The sequence below is a fragment of the Myotis brandtii genome, unplaced genomic scaffold (genome assembly GCF_000412655.1).
Source record: "Myotis brandtii unplaced genomic scaffold, ASM41265v1 scaffold616, whole genome shotgun sequence".
Lineage (NCBI taxonomy): Eukaryota > Metazoa > Chordata > Mammalia > Chiroptera > Vespertilionidae > Myotis > Myotis brandtii.
In genome coordinates, this window is record NW_005370346.1 from 705,104 (window position 1) to 722,476 (window position 17,373).

At 38.9% G+C, this 17,373-nt stretch overlaps 1 protein-coding gene across 1 annotated transcript in view; it reads left to right on the plus strand.

Moving 5' to 3' along the window:
• Positions 1-16,389, plus strand: part of LOC102243593 (zinc finger protein 30 homolog) — a 48,631-nt gene extending 32,242 nt beyond the window's left edge. The window contains exons 3-6 of the mRNA XM_005879931.2: positions 3,530-3,615; positions 5,126-5,252; positions 7,528-7,623; positions 14,148-16,389. Of these exons, the coding sequence (XP_005879993.1) occupies positions 3,607-3,615; positions 5,126-5,252; positions 7,528-7,623; positions 14,148-15,502 (1,587 nt within the window). The 5' untranslated portion in view covers positions 3,530-3,606 and the 3' untranslated portion in view covers positions 15,503-16,389. The remainder of the gene's footprint in view (positions 1-3,529; positions 3,616-5,125; positions 5,253-7,527; positions 7,624-14,147) is intronic.
• Positions 16,390-17,373: the final 984 nt, after the last annotated feature.

Here is a 17,373-nt window from a genome sequence, read left to right on the forward strand (position 1 = left end):
AAACAAGTTTTTTAAAATATATATTTTTATTGATTTCAGAGAGGAAGGGAGAGGGAGAGAGAGATAGAAACATAAATGATGAGAAGCAGTCATGGATCGGCTGTCTCCTGCATGCCTCCTACTGGGTATTGAGCCCACAACCTGGCTATGTGCCCTGACTGAGAATCAAACTGTGACTTCCTGATTACTAGGTTGACACTCAACTCCTGTGCCACATAGCTGGGCAGAAAGGAAACAAGTTTTGATTTAAAAACAGACATTGGTTATATATTCCTGCCATTTGTACAGAAGCTTTACTCTGAAGAAGAAGGCAATTAGTTGGGTATGGTTAAGAACAAATAAAGTATCCTCAGTATCTACAGGAACCTTGGTGGCTTCCTTTTTTATGATAATTTCAACTTCTCCCAAACTATCAGTGAGATGGGGAAACACCTTGGAGGAACCCTATGCTTGCTTTTGTTTTTTTTTTCTTTTACTAATTCCTATTTCAGGTTCCTATAATCATTAAAGTGGACAGACTTCTCTACAGGGGCTTTCTTGGGAACCTTACTTAGTAATTCTGTTGCTTTGCTCTCAGAAACCAGTAGGTATATTGATTGGAATAGGTTAGAACAGCCAGGATCACATGTTCTAACAGTTAAATTTTCTTATGAACTCATCAGGGTTATGGAGAAAATTGGGGGCAATTGCTGTTTCCTCTCTAGCTGAGATCAGTTGTTTTTTTTTCAAAGGGAACTGTTATAATTCCTAGTCTCATTTTCCCTTTAGTCAGTAGTGAGGGATAGTGGAGGAGACAGAAGGGTAAGGAAGAGGGAAGGGAAAAAGTAAGTCCGGACAAGAAAGCTCAGTAAAGGATATAGTGGAGGAGCTATAAAAGGAGGGAAGAATGGGGTGTAGGCATTTATTAGTTACAGAATAGTTCAGAGACAGTTTCTAAAATTTCTTACTAATTTATTTTTGTTGTTGTTGTTAATCCTCACCTGAAGATATTTCCATTGCTTTTCAGAGAGAGTGGGGATGGGAGAGAGAGATACATTGATTCGAGAAAGACACATGGATTGGTTGCCTCCTATACACTCCCCGACCAGGGACAGGGATTGAACCCAGGTTACATACCTTTGACTGGGGATTGAATGCATGACCCTTCAGTGCATGGACCAGTGCTATAACCACTGAGCACACCTGCCAGGGTCTTATTAATTTCTTTTTAAACATAACTTATCTTTGCTTCTCCTTAGAAGCTTCTACTTTCCAAATCAAGATAACGTTCCAATTTATTCATTCAGTTTAATTCTAGAGCCAGCATTTTTCTAACTTTTGCATGCAAAAAAATATTTTAGGCACCCAGACAATTGCATTTTGTACCATTTAAAGTTGATATTATTTCTAGTTAAATCTTCCCATTTCTGTAAACCACTTGCCAAGTAAAGGCTTCCTATCAGGAGTGTTAATGAGGGCTTGGGTCTGGGAATTTCTCCCTTTGCCAACACAACTTCCCATGTTAATTTTAGGGTTTTGTTTTGTTTTGTTTTGAGATACCTGCAGAGTGCGAGCAAATTTTTTTTTTCATTTTCTTTTTTTATTCAGCAAATTTTCTAGGGATGTTATGTAGTGGGTCGAAGTGTGCTGCTTATGTGTTGAGCTTTAGTTATAGTTGAATTGGAATTTCCCTATGGTGCTGTCATGAGAAATTACCTCTGAGACCTCCATAAATATTCCTAGTTGCCTAAAAACACCTGAGCTTCGGGCTGGAGGAAGAAAGTGTCCCTTTGTCCTTGGAGCTGAATGAGTTTAGCTCTCATTTATATAGTGAAGGTTTTTGCTCAGACTCTCAGTAAGCAATTCCAATAGAAAAGACAAAGTTAAAACCAGAGACACATTTTTTTCCTTGTCTCCTGTTAGCCTGGGTTCTGTTGACCCTTAGCCTTAATTCCACCTTGAGAATTTAAAAATACAGCACAAATAAAGTCAGAACCTCTACCACAAGCAAGGGAAGGTCCTGGGATCCAAGAGAACTCACCCAAGTTCACACTATGGATGAGAAAATGGTTGGCTTAATGAGCCTTTTGCTGGATCCTAGCACCAGGTGCAGGTTCGAGGGGTGGTCTGCATGAGCTTCTTTGGAAAACTGACACACTATGCCAAGTAAGTACCAACATAAGAAACATTCAGACCTGTGAAGAATTTTTGTGATTATTTGAGCCACCTGATAACAATTGCTGGGAAGCAAAATCTCAATGGTGTGGACAAAATGAGACTACACACTAAACCTGACAAGCTCAGAGAAGGCTTGTGTAGGGGCTTTGCAAACTCAGAGACCTAAAATAACCACGAAGGATGGTCTGAAATTAAAATTTTTTAAAACTAAAAACAGTTTATGGTGGTTAGTCATGTATTAAACTAGAATCTTCCCTGACAAAAGTCAATGTTTACCTTAACCAAGCCTGTCTTACTGTCTTTTGCATCTAAGATAACATTCCTTTTTCCAGACCCCTTAGGGCACAACCAGTGCACCAGGGTGGAGACCATAAATCCTCTCATTCTTTTATCATGTTAACTAGAGGCAGAGTGCACAACATTCATGCACTTGGGAGGGAGGGATCCCTCAGTCTGGCCTGCGCCCTTTAGTAGTCCAGGAGCCCTCGGGAAATGCCCAACTGATGGCTTAGGCCGCTCCTGGTGAGCTGCAGTTGGACATCCTTAACGCTGCGGGAGAGGCTCCTGCCACCATGGCTGTGCTCACCAGCTGTCAGTCTGGCTTCTGGCTGAAGGGCACTCCCTCTGTGGGAGCACACTGACCACCAGGGGGCAGCTCCTGCATTGAGCATCTGCCCCCTGGTAGTCAGTGCATGTCATAGCCACCAGTCATTCCACTGTTCGGTCGGTTTGCATATTACCCTTTTATTATATAGGATTGTTGACTGTTAACTATCTTGTACCTACTTATGTAAAAGATGTATGTGTTCCTCATTTGACTTTTCATCCAATCCCAGAGGTTTCCCTCCACTCTCCCACCCCTTTGCTCTCTCCCGCCTCCCTAATCTATCACCACTGGATTTTTTGTAACCCATTTGTGTCATCTCTTATGATTGTAATGTATAAAATAAGATGCAAACCTGCTATTCTCTGAAGCATTATCTCAATCCATTGTCAAGGAAGAAACATTCAAACCCAAGTTTTAAAAGGAAGATTTGGTTTAGATGGTATAGTCAGGAATGGGAGGAGATAGATATGCTCAGGGCAGGTATGGACAGCCCATTCTTAAGTGCAGATCAGCCTCCCCATAGTGGAGGACTAACTGGAAGCCCTCCTGCTAAAAGTGTCTGGATATGTGCTTCCATGCAGGAGAGTCTCTGTTCCTCATTGATCCTCATGTAATTGATTTCCCTGTGGTTTTGTGGAGAGCATATTTTGTCTAAACTATCTCTTACCTCTCATAACTTATTTGAGTTTTGGCGGGTGAAGGGTTTGCATGGAGAACTAGTGTGGGTTTTTAAAATTTGGAGCTCTGAGGCAATTCTTTTCCCAGCTCCGGCTTTTGTGGACTCTGCTTCCCCAGTGAATTACCCATGAGGAAATCTGACCAGTTCTTGCAACTCTAAAATCATGGCTCATGTAAGTTTGTGTTTCTCTCTTTATGAAATGTAATTTTTTCAGGTTATGTAAACATTTTCATTAATTATCTGAAACTTTCTAACAGAGCCCATTCAACAGCTTCTCCCCAGTCTTTTCCAATCTAGTGAGGGATGGAGCCCAGCAGTCCAGGCTCCTCTTGTGTGCCCCTCTCTTCTTCATCAATGTCCATGTGTGGAGTGACCAAATTATTCAGTATCTCCTGTGTGTTTGGTCTTTGTCTAGAGCAGAGGTAAAGCGGAAATGAGGTCTCTAGAGGGAGATATTTGATCTGAGACTCTTAGGACTAGAGAACACTTTAGAGTAGCAATGTCCTAAAAAATTATAATGTGAGCCACATATGTGATTTTAAATTTTCTAGTAGTCACACATTGAATGCTCTATAGAATGATAGTGCCTTCTTCATGCAGTAGGCAGCATAGCATATCAGTCTCATTAAAAGTATAGAGTAATATGCAAGGCATTTACATAATAAACTTTTTAGTAGTCACATTTAAAAAAAGTGAAAGGAATGTGCAGTTAATTTTAATGTTTTATTTAACCCAATATAGCCAAAATAGCATCATTTCAAAGTGTAATCAACATAAAATTATTGAGGTATTTTACAATTCTTTTTTCATTTGAAAGTCATCAGTGTCTGGTGTGCATTTTATACTTACAGCACATCTAAATCTGGACTAGCCACAATTCAAGTGCTCAATAACCATATGTGTCTAAGCTAGCATACAGTGGGGCCTTGACTTACGAGATTAATTCGTTCTGAGACCGAGCTCGTTAAGGAGCTTGTAAAGGAGCTCGTTAACTCAAATTACTCTATCAACTCAATGCAAAAAATCGGCCGAGTGACACCTGGTATCTCAAAAAACTCGTTAGTCGGGACACTCGTAAGTCAAGGCCCCACTGTATTGGACATTGCAGTGTTAGAGATTTTGTGTATTTACTAAGTCTAAGATGTATATAAAATGGACTATTGTATATTAAAAATATTCAATAAAGGATGTTATAATTAGGACAAATGCTAATGATAGAACGTAATGATGAAGTTAGGTCTGGAAGAAATTTGTTTATGTAAACTCTACTTTTTAAAAATAGATATTTTATGGTTCATTTGGGGAAAAGAATTCCATCATTTTTTTTTCTCAAATCTTTAAAGGAATAGAGGTTAGAGTAAATCACACTTATTGAGAATTTTTAGGCCCATTGTAAGCAATGTTCTTATGAACATTATTTTAATTAATTGGGAAATTCTGATAATTACCTGAACAGATATAAAAGTAGATATCCCACAGTACAGAGGCAGTTTTGTCTATTGCATTGGTGGGCAAATTATAGCTTGTGAACCAGATTGAGCTAATTACATTTTGAAATCATTTTTTAAATGAAGGGAAAATGGGAGGAAATACAACAGAGACCATATGTGGCATGCAAACCCTAAAGTATTGGCTCTTTTCAGAAATAATTTTACAAATAATATATGAATTTGTCATTTCAGGATTTGGTGATATTCAGAGATGTGGCTGTAGACTTTTCTCAGGAAGAGTGGAAATGCCTGAACTCATATCAGAGGAATTTGTACAGAGATGTGATATTAGAGAACTATAGCAACTTGGTGTCAGTGGGTAAGCTTATCTGTATCAGATAATTTAGAACTTAACAGGACTGGATTTCAGGGCTGTCTTTTAAAAAATTGGCTGAATATCTTTGTGGTTTTGAAATAGGCACCTTTACTATTAAGCTGTTAAATAGCACCGTCAATTTCCCCATAATTTAATGATCTTTATATCTTTCTTTGCCTTTTGTGTAATTGCCTATCTTTAAAGACCGCTAATTGTAAATTCTTAGACACAGTAAAACTGTTACTGGGAACCCCCCGGGTTGGCTCGGGCTGCCTGACGCAATGTCCAATAACGAAGGCAGGGTTGAATCATATAAGGCGTTTATTAAGAAGGCCAGTCAAGCAAGAAGCCGGGAGCTTACAGGCATCCAAAACCTGTCTTACAGCAAGGAGCAGGGGGGACAGGATTATATAGGAAAAATGGATTGGGCTGAGGTTGGGAACAGAATGCAATTGCATTCAGTCCTGGGGGTCAGCAGCATTCAACTGTTGTTCTTGGTTGTCAGGCAATGAAATGATGTCTTGGCTCCTGGTGGGGTCAGCCTGATCATGCTTAACAGTTCTGCTTGCTTGCTGGTATAGTATACATTATCCACAGCTGAATCACCTCCTCAATCACTTTGTTTGGGATCAAAGGGAGTAAGCAGGTGCATCGGCCTGAGAAATGAAACTTAGAAAAGAAAAAAAAAAACTTAACCCTCTATTCCAGTGGTTCTCAACCTTGGCTGCACATTAGAATCACCTGGGAATCTTTTTAAAATCCTGATTTCTGGGCCTCATCCTCTGGAAATTCTGTTTCTTTGTTATGGGGTGGGTCCACAGCATAACAAGGTTGAGAACCACTGCTCTATTCCATATAAGAAACTTAACTCTCTATTCCTATATGTATATGTATTCTAGGATTTCAAATTGATATGTTTATCTTTCACATTAATTCAGGTGCTCTATCAGATTATAAGTCCCTCCGTATCAAGACCATTGTTAAAGAAATCTGGTTTCAATACTGCTGTAGCTAGTCTTATTATTATTATCTCTTACTGATTTTAGAGAGAGTAAGGAGGAGAGAGAGAGAGAGAGAGAGAGAGTCTGAGAGAGAGAGAAACATTGATGATGTGAAAGAGAAACATTGATTGCCTCCAGTTCATACAACCTAGGTATGTGCCCAGACCTGAAATCAAACCCACCACCTTTTGGTGTATGGGATGATGCTCCAACCAACTGAGCCACACTGGCCAGGGCTGTACCTAGTCTATTAATCTGCTAACTCGCAGTGTGAGTAGGAAAACAAAGGTGTCTAACTCTATATACCTATTGGAAAAGCTTATATATGATGGTGGATTGAATCAACTGTTAAAACTCAAGTGAACACTTGCAATTTACTACAATGGACATATCTTTAATTTATGATTAATACTTTAAAATGCATGAATTTTGCATTTACCATTGAATGAATATCCTGGCAAGAAATTAATTATTTTCTTCTTAGCAAAATAGCAAAAATAGTACCTAATAAATATATTTAATGCCTACTTGTAGGGAGCGGCTATAGGGTCAAGCCTTGGATTGACCTGTGGCAGGGCCACAAACAAGTCCCAGCTTGGAGGGCAGAGCCCTCTTAGCATAATTAAGCTTAACATTATAGCCCTCCCTAGTTCCTTCCTAGGTAGCTAATGGGTGTGGGAGGTGCAGCAAGTGCTGCCAAAACAAGGTGAAACTCACAAGAACATTGTAAACATGTTGACCACTACCCCCCTTGTTTTCTGACTATAAAATAAAGCCTTGGCTTGCAGGCTGGATCTGTCTGTGTCCTCATTCAGGCATGGGAGATCCACAGAGCCCCAGCTGTATTCTCTTTGTTTTCTTTGATCCTTCACCACGCCCCCTCAGGTTCACCCTTGGCGGTGCTGGCATGGCACACCTACTCAGTACTAGGGATTCATCAAAGCGCTTTATGTTTATTAAACCTCACAAGAATATTATGGGTCAACATTGTTATTATTCCCTTTTAACAACTGAAAACACTGAGGCCCTGGCTACTTAGGTGATAGTAGGATTTGAAACGAATGCTCTCAATCATTAACTTCCTCTTAAGAGATAGCCTGTATGGTTTAAATTAAAATAAAATGACGTTTCTACCTCTCTGTCCTTATGATCCTAAAATAACTCTAATATGAGTAATTTTTAATCCCATTATTCATCATAGTTCTGAAGCTTGATAAAGTAAATACTTTCTTTATTATGTTCCTTTATTTTTCTTTTTTTTTTTTTTCCCAATGCAGGATGTTCCATTTCTAAGCCAGATGTAATTACCCTATTAGAGCAAGGGAAAGAACCTTGGATGGTTGTGAGGGATGAGAAAAAAAGATGGAGTCTGGGTAAGTAAGTGCTAATCAGGCAGAGGTAAGCCATTATGGCATGGTATAGTGCTGCTGGTTGGGAAGGAAACACATCTCTTAGGTGTTGATTACGAAGAAAAGACCTGAAACCTGGGAAGAAAACTTAGATTGCAGCATGACTCACCAAAGAAATTATACCTGTACTTCCATTACCACTTATTTCTTCACTCATATTTCCCTCTAATTTCAATGAGGGAAAGTTTTCTTCCCAAATGACAACCATTTTACCTGTATTTTGGATCTTATACTTTTTAGTTAATCTTTCGTATTTAGCCTATTTAATGTATTTATTTCTTCATTGCCCTTTTTTCATAGCTTTATAGTAGGAAAGTCAAGCAATAAACACAAGCAAATGCCTTACCAGATATCATGAAGTGATTAAGTATTATGAACAAAAATTAGTAGAGTAAGAATTATGATGGGAGAATGGGGTAATATTGGATAGGGTAATTAGGGAAGGGGAACCAATTGGAGGAGGCTCCAACTTGTCAAAGATGGAATCATTTGGGCATCTATACACATAACTGCAATGTGTTACAACAAAATATGCTTTAATATGTTTAATCCCATAAATTCTTAATGATAATAACAGCGAATTGTTCATTACTGGGAACTACTAGAGATTTAACTTATTTGGAAGATAGAAAATTTAAGAAAAAGAAGCATTTCTCTTGTCTTTCTTACTATAAGAACTGTTCTTATAGTAAAGAATGTTTTTATTAATAAAATGTTCAGTGAATAAATGAAGAATGATTGAATATTTCCATTTTGGAACCTATAATGAACTATTGGATCTAGGCATTGAACATTAATGCTGATCACATCACAAAAATAAAGACAGACATTATATTTCTTCTAATGTATGGACACAATATTACCTAGGAAATAACTTTGCCAACAAAATTGATACTATGTCTGATCAAATTTCTAAAGCCAGTTATCAATTAATAGGAAGATATAATCAGCAAAATTCAGAATATGGGAAAAACTACAGGGCCAAAAACAGTTTCTTCAACAAATAAATTGTAAGAGAAATCAAAGATAGCAGGAGAATCTATAGATTAAAAAGGATGTAAACAACATATTAACCAGTTGTACTTTATGAGATTTGGATCAATTACGATTTTAGAGATAGTTGAAAGTATGATTTTTAAAAAATTGGTTTCAGAGAGGAAGAGAGAGGGAGAGATAGAAACATCAGAGATGAGAGGGAATCACCAGTTGGCTGCCTCCTGCGCACCCCACACTGGGGATCAAGTCCGCAACCCAGGCCTCCTGGTTCCTAGGTCAATGCTCAACCACTGAGCCATGCTGGCTTGGCTGATTTCTGATGATATTAAGAATTGTTCATTATTTAGTTTTGGATAGTGATATTATGATTATGTTTTTAAAAATACTTTTAGAGATAAATTCTGAAAGAAGTACAAAAAATACTTTTAATATATGGAATTTGTTCTTACCATTTGCAACAGCAAGGATGGAATTGGAGAGCATTATGCTAAGTGAAATAAGCCAGTCAGAGAAAAATAAATATCACATGATCTCACTCATTTGTGGAATATAATGAACAACATAAACTGAACCAATGGACACAGACAACAGGAGGGTGAGGGCATGAGTGGGGGGGATGAGGGGTGATGTGGGGATAAGGACACATGTAAAAACTTAATAAATAAAAAATAAATAAATAAATAAAAAATAATGTGAACAGAATAGGCTAGGATTGGGCTTGGGTTGATGAGGCTGGGTCATAGATACATGGATGTTTATTATTCCTTTTTGTGTATGTTAGTAATGCTCTTGTAATGAAGTTTTCTTTTAAAGTTATTGGAAGGCCATGACCGGTTTGGCTCGGTGGATGGAGCACCGGCCTGCGGACTGAGAGGTCCAGGGTTCGATTCCGGTCAAGGGCATGTACCTTGGTTGCAGGCGCATCCCCGGTGGGGGGTGTGCAGGAGGCAGCTGATCGATGTTTCTCACTCATTGATGTTTCTGACTCTCTATTTCTCTCACTTCCTCTCTGTAAAAAATCAATAAATATATTTTTTTAAAAAGTTATGGGAAGATAAAAGAAAAGGGAAATGAAAGGTATGGCAGTAGTAAAAATAAGTATACACAACTCGGAGAACTTTGCCATAAAAGCATGCATGGGATACAGGAAATGCATTTTTTTTTTAAGGTGTGTAATATTAGAACACATTTATAGGCTGAAGGCAATGATTTCAAAGAGAGGAAAATTGAAGGAGTATAAAAAGAGGATTGTTTTGTAAGCAATGACCTTTAGTAGATGGGAAAGAGTAGGAGCCAATTTATGAAGGAAAATTATGCCTATGGTAAGGATATGGACATAAATTGGTTGGATAATGTGGTGAAGAGAAGAATTGTTTTTCTTTCAATTGCTTCTAATTCCTTGGTGAAATAAGCAGCAAGATAACCAGCAGAATGTGAGGATTATTTAGTATTTTATTGTAATTCAGTATGGAATGTTTAGTATTTGATCAGTATTGATCCTCAGAAGTAGAATTCTGTGGTCATAAGGTTTTAATGTTTACAGAACTCTTGATACATTAACCCCAGTGTCAATGTGACTAAAAACGCCTCTGTCATAAATATTTTGTAACCCATACCAAATTGTATCAGCAAACAAAAAAAAAGTTATTAAAGACATCAACCTCAGGAAACATTAATTTTATGACCAAGTAGTTTGCTTCTCATTTTCTTTTTAATTAAAGCTGATACCCTGCAAATAGAAATAACATTTCTCGGGGAGAGGAAAGATGGCGATCGGCAGGAAGGCAGGGAGGGAGTGTGTGTGAGAGAGTGAGGGAGCTATAGAGTGTGTGGACGTGTATGGGTGTGTGTGTGAGTGAAATAGGGACAGTTAGGTCCTGCAGGTCTTTCAAGGGGCTGCCAATCCGGGCAGTCTTAGACGGCAAAATCCCGTTGCCGCCGCAAACACTCAGGGGAGGGGAGGACAGCGGCGCGGAGACCACGCCACTTTGAAGAACGGAACTGCTTGAGGCTGGGATCCTAGCCTCGCCACCACCCAGTCTGGTCTCGGTAGCAAACCGGAACCCCACAGCTGCTCTGGTAGAAGACCTGAGACCACAGCTGCAGACCCAGGGACACCAAGAGTCCAGGCACCCCAGCCGCAGATTTCTGTGAGTCACAAAGCCAATCCCCCTCCCCAGCCGCCCCTGGGGCAGCGGCATAGAAGCTGCCAGACCCCGGCTGCACAGTGGGGCTGTCTGCACACACTCAGCAGCAGCAGCAGCAGCTCTGCCTGACTTTTAGCCTTGGTGTCGGACGCAGGAAGTTTATTTCCCACCACCAGACTCCGCGGGCGGGCAGACTGTGCTGAATTTGAGCCTGGGTGCGCATCCTTGGTGAGACTGTTTCCTGGGACCAGATCCCGCGCCCACGCAGGGCAGGGAGACAGCGCTGTTTGAGTCTGGATGTGCGCGAACTTGGGGAATCTATTTCCCGCGACTAGGCTATGCACCCAGGCAGGGAGACTGCTGAGTTTGGGCCTGGGTGCGCATTGTTGAGGAAACTGTTTTCTGCGACGGGGTCCTGTGCCCACGCGGGGAGACAGCGCTGAATTTGGTCCTGGGGGTGCAGACCCGGGGAGTTTGTTTCCCACAACCAGACCCTGCACCCTAGCAGAGAGGCTGCGCTGAATTTGAACCTGGACGTGCGAACCCGGGGAGTTTGTTGCCCTCGCCCAGGCTCTGTGCCCAGGCGGGGAGAGGGTGCTGTATTTGAGCCTAGGTGCGCAACCTTGGGGAGATTGTTTTGCGAGATTGGGTCCCCCGCCCAGTGGGGAGACAGCGCTGAATTTGAGCCTGGGGCACGAACCCGGTGAGTTTGCTTCCCATGACCAGACCCGGCACTCAAACAAGGAGATTGCGCTGAATTTGAACCTGAACGTGCGAACTTGGGGAGTTTGTTCCCCACGACCAGACCCCGTACCCACGCAGGGGGACAGCACTGAATTTGAAACTGGGTGCTTGGACACAGGGAGTTTCTTCCTGCAGTGCACACCCACGTGACCAGACCCCACACCCACACTGAGCAGCAGTGCCACCTGACTTTGATTCAGGGCAAGCACACAGAGAAGGCTGTTTTCCACAGGGCAGGAGTGGGCCTCCTGCCAACACAGTGCAATTGTGCAACCCGATCTCCCAAACAGATCGGGGACCCTGAATCTCCACGCAAGAGGCAGCAATGAGCACCAGGGACTAGTAGACTCTGTTTCTTATTGCATGCACCTGGGATCCCTGATTCCCAGTACAAATTACACTAAGAGCCAGAGACTCCAATTCTTGGCGCATGAGCACAGAGGGACCCTGATTCTTGGTGCAAGATAGCACCAGGCAACATAGACTCTGATACTCGATTCTCGCCGCGGACACAGGGAGCCTCTGACTCCTGACACGCACTAGGAGACTTTGATTTTTGGTACACCTCAGCAGGTTCTCTGTTTCAGTGTGGTGCAGGCAGGGTTCCTGATTCTAGGTGCGCACACGAGGCCACACTAAGCGTCTGAGACTCTGACCCGGGACGAGCGTGGCTCCCACCAACCCACAGCAGCCGCACGTCTTGGTGTCAGAGCTCTTCAGTGACACTTGGGGGGCACAAAACTCCCACTGCGCACGGCCCAGGCCCCTGCAACTTGACATTTGAACATTCTCGTGATAGTCAGAATGGGGAGACAGCAAAACAATTCCCAGAGGAAAGAAAATGAGTTGCCAAGAAAGGAAATTAGTGAAATTGAAGCATGCAACATGACGCGGCATTAAGAAGGTTAAGAACCACTGTCCTAACTCCTAGTCATTCCTTCCCACCAAAGTTAAACACTATCCTGACTTATAACAACTCCATAGATTAGTTTTACTATTTCCTGGCTTTATGAAAATGCAGTCATACAGTATATATTTTTTTTATGTCTGGCCTTGTTTACTCACTATTATGTTTGTGAAATTGAATTATGTTGTCTGCACTTGTAGATTATTAATTTTCATTGCTAGACAGTATTGTGTTATATCAATATGACATAATTTACTTAGCAATTCTATTGATGAACACTTCTTTCTAGTTTGGGCAAATTAAAAATAATGTTTCTGTATTATGCGTTTTTAAAAATACCTTTTTAAAAAAGTATTGAACTCTTATTGCAAAAATTTTGAGAAAAATGTGTAACAGTTTTGCATAGTTATAGAAATTCAAATGAAGATAAGTAGAACCTCTCATTACCTTGGTTGTGAAAGCAGGAGAAAGTTTATTCATGACTATGCAAAATAGAAAATGATCTGCAGTGGAGATATCTGAAAGGGAAAGTAGAGAGGTAGTTGGAAGGATAATCACATATAAAGAAATCACTATTTTCCATTTATATATTTGATTGGGATAGCTTAGATGTGTTTTTGTTTCCCATCACTATTGGAAATGATGAAAAAGAATATTTAATCAGTGTAGTAAACTACAAGATTGAAGGCAAGGCAACATGGCAATACTTTTAGCTAATTATGGGAATTGACTAGACCAGTGGTTCTCAACCTTGGCTGCACATTAGAATCACCTGGGAATCTTTTTAAAATCCTGATTTCTGGGCCTCATCCTCCGGAAATTCTGTTTCTTTGTTATGGGGTGGGACCACAACATTAGTAACAAAGAAACAGAATTTCCAAAGGATGAGGCCCAGAAATCAGGATTTTAAAAAGATTCCCAGGTGATTTTAATGTACAGGCAAGGTTGAGAACCACTGGACTAGACAATTACTATGTCCTATGGATTTGTTAGTCAATGATAATTGAAAGATTGTTTCTGCCCTTGGGAAGGTTTAAGGTAAAAAAATAAAAAGAATAAAAACTAGGAAAATCATTAATATGTAACAACTAAATTGAAAAAAGTGTTAAGCATGAAACAAATTTCTGAGATGGGAAAAAAGGTTATAAATTAGATGAAGTCAGCAGGGATAATTTTTCTGATTTAACATAAAAGGAAACCAACCATGTGGAGAACCTACATCAGCATTTGGGGGAATTTTAATGGCCAGGAAATATCTCTAGGAAATGGAAAGATCATGACATGGGACTTAGGGAGCAAGGGGACAGTCAGTGTTTTGAAATATCTTATGGTAAACAGGCCATGTTATTCATGGTAAGATGTTTATAATTTTAAAATACATTTATATATATAAATATACAAAGATCATGAAAATGTTTCCAATCCATTTTGAAAAAGTAATAATTAAAAATTTCAAGTAGACATTCTCAAACTTTGATTTGCATCCAAATAATCTGATCTTACCATTTTTTTATTCCCCCTAACTTTCTTCAAATTACATAATTATTTTAGAGTTTTCTAGCCCATTTACTTCAACAGCTTTTCTATTTTTTCTTTTCATTTTTCCCGATTTTAAAGTTTTTGTTAGCTTATCTGTTTATTTTTTTTTTTTTAGAATAAGGAAATAGCATGCATTTATATTCTTTTTTTTTCAGATTTGGAATCCAAAAAGTTATCTCAAAAGGACATTTATGAAATGAATTTATCTCAGTGGGAGATAATGGAAAACATTAGAAGTTGTAGCCTGGAAGACTGCCTTTTCAGAAAAAAATGTGAATATAAAAAGTTTGAGAGACAAAAAGGTCCTCAAATGGGATATTTCAGGCAAGTGAAAAAAAACACCTCTGAAAAAAGGCCCACTAACAGAAAACTCAAATCTTTTACTTTATATCAGAGAATTCATAATAGAGAGAAAACCTATGAATGTGGGGAATGTGGAAAGGCGTTTAGAGTACGCCAACAACTTACTTTCCATGAGAGAATTCATACTGGTGAGAAACCCTATGAATGTAAAGATTGTGGTAAAGCATTTAGACAGTGTGCCCACCTTAGTCGACATCAGAGAATTCATACTCCTGACAAACTTCTTGAATGTAAAAAATGTGGAAAGATCTTTACATGTAGTGCAGATCTTCGAGTACATCAGAGAATTCATATTGGTGAGAAGCCCTATGAATGTAAGGAATGCAGGAAGTCCTTTAGAGTGCGAGGACAACTTAATCTTCATCAAAGAATTCATACTGGTGAGAAACCCTATGAATGTAAGGAATGTGGGAAGACCTTTAGACAGTATGCACACCTTACTCGCCATCAAAGACTTAATATTGCTGAGAAGTGCTATGAATGTAAGGAATGTGGTCAGGCTTTTCTGTGTAGTACAGGCCTTAGAATACATCACAAACTTCATACAGGTGAAAAACCCTATGAATGTAAGGATTGTGGGAAAGCCTTCAGAGTGAGGCAACAACTTACTCTCCATCAGAGAATTCATACTGGTGAGAAACCCTATGATTGTAAGGACTGCGGGAAGACATTTAGTCGTGGCTATCATCTAACTCTCCATCAGAGAATTCATACTGGTGAGAAACCTTATGAATGTAAAGAATGTCAGAAGTTCTTTCGTCGTTATTCAGAACTTATTTCACATCAGGGTGTTCATATTGGAGAGAAGCCCTATGATTGTAAGGAATGTGGGAAAGCATTTAGACTGTTCTCTCAACTTACTCAACATCAGAGTATTCATTTTGGTGAGAAACCTTATAAATGTAAGGAATGTGAGAAGACATTTAGACTGCTCTCACAACTTACTCAACATCAGAGTATTCATACCGGCGAGAAACCCTATGACTGTAAGGAATGTGGAAAGGCCTTTAGACTTCATTCATCACTTATTCAACATCAGAGAATTCATTCTGGAGAGAAACCATACAATTGTAAGGAATGTAAGAAGGCATTTAGACAACACTCACACCTTACTTACCATCAGCGAATTCATAATGTAACTAAATAGTTGTAAGAAAGCTTTCCATTGTGAATTTTGTGTTGAGCATTGGAAACGTTTTTAAATGTAGAGATCTCTTTTACTTCATGCTCACAACTAACTTAGGTTTTATTTTAAAGGAAGAATGGGTTCATGAACATGAAGAAGACATTCATCACCATTTAAATCATGTTAAACTTGAGGAAATTGATTCTAGAATGAAATTCTCTTAAAGGAGTGAACGTGGAAAAGAAATTGATAAAGTAATGTTTTTTAGTAGAGTATTTTGCAACACATGAAGTTAATGGGACTAGGCAGGATTCTTAGTAGAGGTTAAAAACATTAGATGAAAGGTTGATAGGAACTTGATTGTGACTAGGTCAGCTTGACAACATGTGAACTCACTGATCAATTTTAACCTCATCAAAAATAAGACAAAATATATTGTTCCTCTTAATGAGGTAAAATAAGACATCTTGCCAAAAAATATTGAACCTGAATCTAATTAATCATTAAGATCTAACTCCCAATTCAGAGAAAATTCAGGGAATAGAACAAATTTTAAAAGCAATTAAATATAAAATATGGGTAATTCTTCAAGAGAGATTTACCTGGTTTCTCGACCAATAAAACGGCACTGAAAAAGGGAAAGTGAAACTCATAGATACTAAGTCTTCAGAGGTGTATGAATCAAATGTAAATAACGTTAAGAAATTTTGTTATTATTAAGTGATTATGAAATGTTTATGTAAAAATGTCTGAAGTGGATACAGGCAAGATGATATAATGTCTGTAATTTTCTTTAAAATACTCATGAGAAAGAAGATGGATAACAAGTTTGTCAAAATGTTGGTAAGCCCTGGCTGGGTAGCTCAGATTGTTAGAGTATTGTCCCAATATGCCAAGCTTGCAGATTTGTTCCCCAGTTAGGGCACATACAAGAAGCAACCAATGAATGCATAAATAAGTGGAACAACAAATCAATGTTTCTCTCTCTCCCTCCCTCCAACTCCCTTCTCTCTCTCTGAAATCTATAAATAAAAAATCTGTAAAAGGTGGTTAGATACTTGGATACATGGCTATAGTATATTTGTTTTTTGCTATTTTCTCTACTTCTATGTCTAACATTTTCTATAATTTCCTTTAAAGGTAAAATTATGCAATATTATAATCAGTGTGAAGTTAGTAATTTTTAAGTGAATTATTTTTTAAAATGCCTATATATCAGAACTTGTGGTTGTTTCCAAAGCTCTAAACACTGGGGTTAAACATGCTCTAATGTATTGGGGAAATTAAGAATGAGGGTCCAGATTTTAGTTAGTTAACCTATTGCTATATATATAAGTACTATAGAGCCTGTTCCATAGTACTTAATATGTTTAAAGAATGAGTAAAAGCAGTTACAACTAAATGTGGAGATTAATGAAATAGATCTGCATTGTATAATAAGGTAGTTGCTAGCACTCTGACTGGGAGGCTCAGTTGGTTGAAGCGTCTTCTCATATTCCAAAAGATTCCAGGTTCTATTCCCAGGTAGGGCAGATACCTAGGTTGTGGGTTTGATCCCTGATTGAGTGCATACAGTAAGTAACCAATGGGTGTTTCTAAGATCAATGTTTTTCTCTCCCTCTCTTTCTCCCCCCATTCCTCTCTTTCTAAAAATCAATAAAAATATATCCAAAAAATACGATAGTTGCTATCATCATGTTGACCACTAGAATTTAAACTATTAAAAACTTGAAATGTGGCTATTTCAAATTAAAATGGTGTTAAGTGTAAAATACACATGGGTTTTGAAGACTTAGTTGTAAAAAAAGAATGTAATATATCCATTTCTCACAGCATTTCTCTGCTGTGATTGGGAAGCAATGATATTCAGTGGATTGCGTCATTGTATAATA